The sequence below is a fragment of the Balaenoptera acutorostrata genome, chromosome 20 (assembly GCF_949987535.1).
Source record: "Balaenoptera acutorostrata chromosome 20, mBalAcu1.1, whole genome shotgun sequence".
In the NCBI taxonomy this organism is placed as follows: Eukaryota; Metazoa; Chordata; class Mammalia; order Artiodactyla; family Balaenopteridae; genus Balaenoptera; species Balaenoptera acutorostrata.
In genome coordinates, this window is record NC_080083.1 from 43,370,012 (window position 1) to 43,376,011 (window position 6,000).

The 6,000-nt window shown below is 42.6% G+C and overlaps 1 protein-coding gene across 1 annotated transcript; it reads left to right on the forward strand.

Moving 5' to 3' along the window:
• The first annotated feature begins 4,479 nt into the window (after positions 1 to 4,479).
• On the forward strand, positions 4,480 to 4,869 carry LOC130705995 (keratin-associated protein 2-3-like). Its single transcript, XM_057536771.1, has one exon. The coding sequence runs from the start codon at positions 4,480 to 4,482 to the stop codon at positions 4,867 to 4,869; it is 390 nt and encodes a 129-aa protein (XP_057392754.1).
• Positions 4,870 to 6,000: the final 1,131 nt, after the last annotated feature.

A 6,000-nucleotide genomic window follows, 5' to 3' on the forward strand; every position in this document is an offset into this window, starting at 1 on the left:
GCTGTGCCAGGTCTTCGTTGTGGCATGCAAACACTCAGCTGCGGCATATGAGATCAAGTTCCCTGACCAGGGATCGATCCCGGGCCCCTGCATTGGGAGCGCGAATTCTTCGCCACGGGACCACCAGGGAGGTCCCTGAGATCTTTCAAATGTGATCAAATTATTAAACATTGAATTTATATTTTAGCAGTTTACGGTCATCTCAACTGCATAAAGCAAGGGGCACTTTTGCTATGTTCCGAATGAAGAATGTTTAAACATTGCTAGCTGTTTCAGATTATATGTACAATTGTTTTTCTCCATTTGTATAGACAATTGAGAATTGAGAACTCAACAAGCCAGTATTTTTCATGTTAAAATTTGTTCACAATGTGATGGTTGGAAATTGTTGGGTTAAATAAAGCCCTAGCATTCCTTATGCAAAACCTGTTGCCCATCACCACTAAGAACCTGTCTGGTTTTCAGCCTTTTCTTTTAAGGATGTTTTTCTAAGACCTCACTCTCTTGCATGGGTTGAGGTACTTTCAGTAGGGTTAATCCACTCTCCACAATTCTGACACATATTTGTCTTGTCAGTTCTACATCAATAGCCTGACTCCCCTTTACCGAGACTGGTGTTCACATAGAGGGAGCTCTATATCTTCCTCCAAGGTATTTTTATTTTACTCTGTTAATGAAACTCCCCACTGAAAAATCATATTCAATATCTATTCTGTGGTGATTTGAGCAGAGAACTGGCCATTTGCCATATGAAAAACTTTCATCTTTGTTCTGAGTTCAAAATTTGGAGTTTATAAGGCACCAGTGTAACATGACCTATTAAAATATATTTACTAACTTAACAAATATAAGACACTAAGTGCCAGGCGCTGTTCTTACTGCTTCACACTTATTAGCTCACTTAATCTTCACAACAACCTTGATTACATATCTTTATTATCCCTCAAGACCCAAGGACCCATAGTAAGTGGCAAAGTATTTAATGAGTGTTGTATGGTTTTAGGATAAGTGGCATCAGAAAATAGCACATGACTTGCCACCAGTGTCAATTCACAGAGTATGGGGACATGAATTATTCACACATGACCCATATTTTCTCTGCCTGGAAACGAAATTGGGCATGGGGTAGGATGAGTGTCTTAGACTGAATAAACACCAGAATTGCCTACTGAAGGGCTAGTGAACTCTTCATCTTTGTGGATCTTTACAAAAGGGAGAGAAAAATCATTTTGGAACAATTTGGGCTCAGAAGTGTTTGGAGTGGGGAAATTTGTCTTCTTAACTGAGGTGATCCTCCAGAGAGGTTCTCCTTGCACAAAATGAGATCATTAGGAAGATGCCCCACCCGCAGCAACAGGAAAACTTGATTATGAGACAATGTGGCTTGAAAAGAGCAAAGCACAAGCAAGAAACGCAAAAGCCAGCAAATGGAACTACATCCAACTAAAAAGCTTCTACAGAGCAAAAGAAATCATCAACAAAATGAAAAGGCAGCCCACTGAATGGGAGAAAATATTTGCAAACTATATATCTGATAAGCAGTTAATAGCCAAAAGATTAAGGAACTCCTAAATAACACCAGAACAACACAAAACAAGACAAAACCAAAAACCAATTCACTTAACAAACGGGTAGAGGATTTGTAAACAGTTTTTCAAAGAAGGCATAGAGATGGTCAACAAGTACATGAAAAGGTGTTCAACATCACTAATCACCAGGGAGATGCAAATCAAAACCACAATGTGATATCACCTCACAGCTGTTAGAATGGGTATTATCAAGAAGACAAGAAATAACAAATGCAGGTGAGGATGTGGAGAAAAGGGAACCCTGATGCACTGTTGGTAGGAATGTAAATTGGTACAGCTACTATGGAAAACAGTATGGAGGCTCCTCAAACATTTAAAAATAGAACTACCCTATGATCCGGTAATCTCACATCTTAGAATACATCCAAATGAGATGAAATCACTATCTCAAAGTGATATCTGCACTCCCATGTACATGACAGCATTATTCATAACTGCCAAGACATTGAAACAAGCTAAACGTCCAACAACAGATGAATGGATAAACAAAATGTTTCCTACATATAATTCACCCATAAAAAGAAGGAAATTCTGCCTTTTGGGATAACATGGATGGACCCTGAAGGCATTATGCTGAGTGAAATAAGTCAAACAGAGAAAGATAAATATTATATATCACTTACACGTGGAATCAAAACCATCAAACTCAAAGAAACATAGACTAGAAAGGTAATTGCAAGGGGCTGAGGGGTAGGAGAAATGGGGAGATGTTGGTCAAAAGATACAAACTTCCAGTTACGAGATGAGTGAATTCTGAGGATCTAATGAACAGTACGGTGACTATGTTAACAATAGTATAGTTGACCCTTGAACTACTCTGGGGTTAGGGGCACCGACCCTCTGCCCTCCATCTCCGAGATTCTGTATCTATGGTTTCTCTGTACTTGCATTTCCTCCCTCTCCATGATGAAACCAACCTTAGGTCGTATGGTACTGTAGTACTTACTACTGAAAAACATCTGCTTACAAGTCGACCCGTGCAGTCCAAACTCGTGTTGTGCACGGGTCAACTGTATACTGTCTACTCAAAAGGTGCTATGAAAGTAGAGCTTTAATGTTCTCATCATAACAACACAAAAGGATAGTTACGTAAGGTGAAGGATCTGTTAACTAACCTTTTTGTGGTAAAGATTTTGCAATATACATGTGTATCAGACCATCACAATGTGCACCTAACATGACACAATGTTATATGTCAATTATATCTCAAGAAAGCTGGGGAAAAAAAGAGAAAAGAGAGCAGAATATACAAGTTTTTTTAATCTAGGCTCTGGTTACCGCTTTGAAAAAATCACGAGTGCCCATGGACAACAGAACGTGAGAGAGAGAGAGTTGAAGGTCTACATCGATGAGACTGTACTTGATTTCTCCCTCCTCTGTTTCCCCAATTGTGTCAATTTACATTCAGTCAATTTGCATTTCTTTATAAGTTTTGACATTATGTTTGAAATTCCATTTGGGAAGCTTTAGCTCCTGGGGCCTGAGGCACATTCTTTTGAATTATGGAAATGATCCTAAAGTGATCCAAAACCCTGTCTGGTGAATCATAGGAGTAAAGGTGAAAAGTAATGAGCCCGTTTTCCCCTCGCAACTCCTCAACTGCCCTTGGCAACGATTCCCAAAGAAGCACGTCCATCAATCACACTTCTAGCCGGACCATCACAGAACAGCTGCGCTACCTCCCCAATCCACTGCTTTGAACAGTGTATCATATACGTGTACACTGTTTGCTGAAAAATCCTGTCTTTTTTTGAAATTAATTTTTATTGGAGTAGAGTTGATTTTCAATGTTGTGTTACTTTCTGCTGTACAGCAAAGTGAATCAGTTATTCATATACATATATCCACACTTTTTTAGATTCTTCTCCCATACAGGTCATTACAGACTACTGAGTAGAATTCCCTGTGCTATACAGTAGGTCCTTATTAGTTATCTATTTTATATATAGTAGTGTGTACATGTCAGTCCCAATGTTCCAATTATCCCTCCCTGCCTTTCCCTTCTGGTGACCATAAATTTGTTTTCTACATCTGTGATGGAGAACAAACCTCTGTCTTATCCCTTCAGAGTTGTAGCACCCATGTCAAGGTATAGTAAGATAAAACTTCTCATTACACGATTCCATATCACATACACAAGACAGGCGAGTATAAAACATGTCATGCCTCAGAGAAAATCAATATTCTGTGACCAGCCAGATCAGAGATGCCGCAACATGCGCTGGAAAAATGAAAAAGAACAAAAAATGATGGCACTCTTGGATATTTTATTCTAATACTCACTTGGTTTATGAAAATAAACTTCTGCCTTTCCAATACACGCATATGAGCTGCAGTACTATTCAAGGCATGTACATTTCACTATACATCAAGTGAAACATAAATGTTTTCCCAAGGAATCCACACAAAAGACTGTGTCTGACACCTGTCTGATTCACATGTAGGTGTTTCAGGGGATCTCTTGGGGGTCAAGGATACGATCTAGTCACTGCTCTAGAAACCCTTATATGTTTAATTTCTTTAAAAATGCAGCCCCTTTAGGCCCCTTTTGCCCAGGATTTGCCAGGTCCCATCTACTCAGAATAAGCATGAAGAGCTGCTGTCCCTTCAAATGGCGCAGAGGAGTGCTGAGGTTTTGATGATGAACAGCGTGAATACATCCATATTTAGGGATGTAACACATGTTCTTTAATGAGATCATGAGTATTTCACCAGCAATGCAATCATTAGTCAAAACAAATGTCTACTTAATTGGCCAAAAGATAAACAAGAGGGGTCATCAGCAGCTGACCAGGGTATATAAAGGGCCCAGAGCAGGAGGAAGACATTCACACCTGAGAACTCTCAACTCCTCTCACCAGCTCAAGCCAACTCAGCCCCAGACACCGCCATGACCGGCTCCTGCTTCCGCCCCATCTCCTGCTCCCTGGGCTGCGCCGGAGGCTGCTTCCAGCCCCGCTGCTGCCACGACCCCCGCTGCTGCCGCCCAGTGTCCTGCAAGACCACCGTGTGCCGCCCCGTGACCTGCGTGCCCCGCTGCACGCGCCCCATCTGTGAGCCCTGCTGCCGCCCAGTCTGCTACACCCCGTGCAGCCTGCAGGACGGCTGCTGCCGCCCCATCACCTGCTGCCCCACGTACTGCCAGGCCGTGGTCTGCCGCCCCTGCTGCTGGACCACCACCTGCTGCCATCCCGTCTCTGTGCAGTCCCTGTGCTGCCGCCAGCCCTGCTGCCAGCCGGACCCCTGCTGGCCCACCTGCAGGACTTCCTCCTGCTGCTGAGCAGTGCATCCAAGGAGCACATCGTCACTAAGGGTCCCCCAGAGACGGCCGGCTCCATCCTGCTGTCCCACTGCTTCACAGCAGAAGGTGGCAGGTCTCTTCTCGAGAAGCCCCTTCCTCCTCTCTTCAAACTAGCTTTTAAGAGGCACTGAAGACCCTTTTCAAATGAACTACTGATGAAGAATATCCTGTCCTCTCAAGACCCCAGCTCCCTCCTATGTCATGTTGTTGGTTTTCTAATAAATTCAGGCACTCCCAGCATAGAAATCATGGTCTCGTGATATTTCCTTTAAGGAGATTCTGTCTGAATTTTCCAGAGACATTGAAAGCAAGATACAGAATAATCCTCTTAAATTGTTCTCTAAAATACCCTAAGTCTGGGTAGTTTCCTTCCTACCATTGTAGATGGCATTTATAGGACACAGTAGCTAAGGAAGGTGGGCACAGCTATATCTTCATCACATATACAGAGTCACAGATGCCCACGGTTCCAGACAGGTGCCGCACACCTGAGAAATGTTCTTCCAAAATGACCAGTAAGGAGTCTACACTGGGGTTACCACCTATATTCCCAGTCTGAGTATTCATTCACTGAACTCACACCTGCTAGCACAGCACAGAAAGCCCAGTATGTTAGAGGTGGAAGGAACCTTGAGTGGCATCTGGCCAATCGCCTGTTTCTGAAACTAAGGAGCAATGAGTAATGAAAGATCAAATACGTTTCTAAATGTCCTTATAACCACTGATGTTCAGAAAAGACCCAGGAGAACGCAAGCCCCCTGACATTAAGCATTTAAGCCAAAGATTTCCTCTTACTATGATCGGAGAGACGTTCCTCTGCGCAGAGGAAGTGTCATATTTTGTGACCAAGTAGAACTGCTTCTTCAGGTAATATACACTCCCTTCTGTGTATTACAGCGCTGACTGTTATTTAGAATGTTATTCACAACGTCGACTTGTGTGGATATTAAATCCATACTGGCTCTCCAGGGCTGCTTATCTTTGTGCTCAGGAACTGGGCATTGAAGGCCTCTTCCAAGCACGTTAATCACTGCCAATCTACAAGTACTTTTTGAACATCTACTGTGAATAAGGCACTGAGTTGACCACCCTGAGGGAATATAAAGGAAT

Bases quoted from the DNA above. Each gene is read 5' to 3' on its own strand.
- LOC130705995 (XM_057536771.1), top strand. From the start codon at position 4,480: ATGACCGGCTCCTGCTTCCGCCCCATCTCCTGCTCCCTGGGCTGCGCC.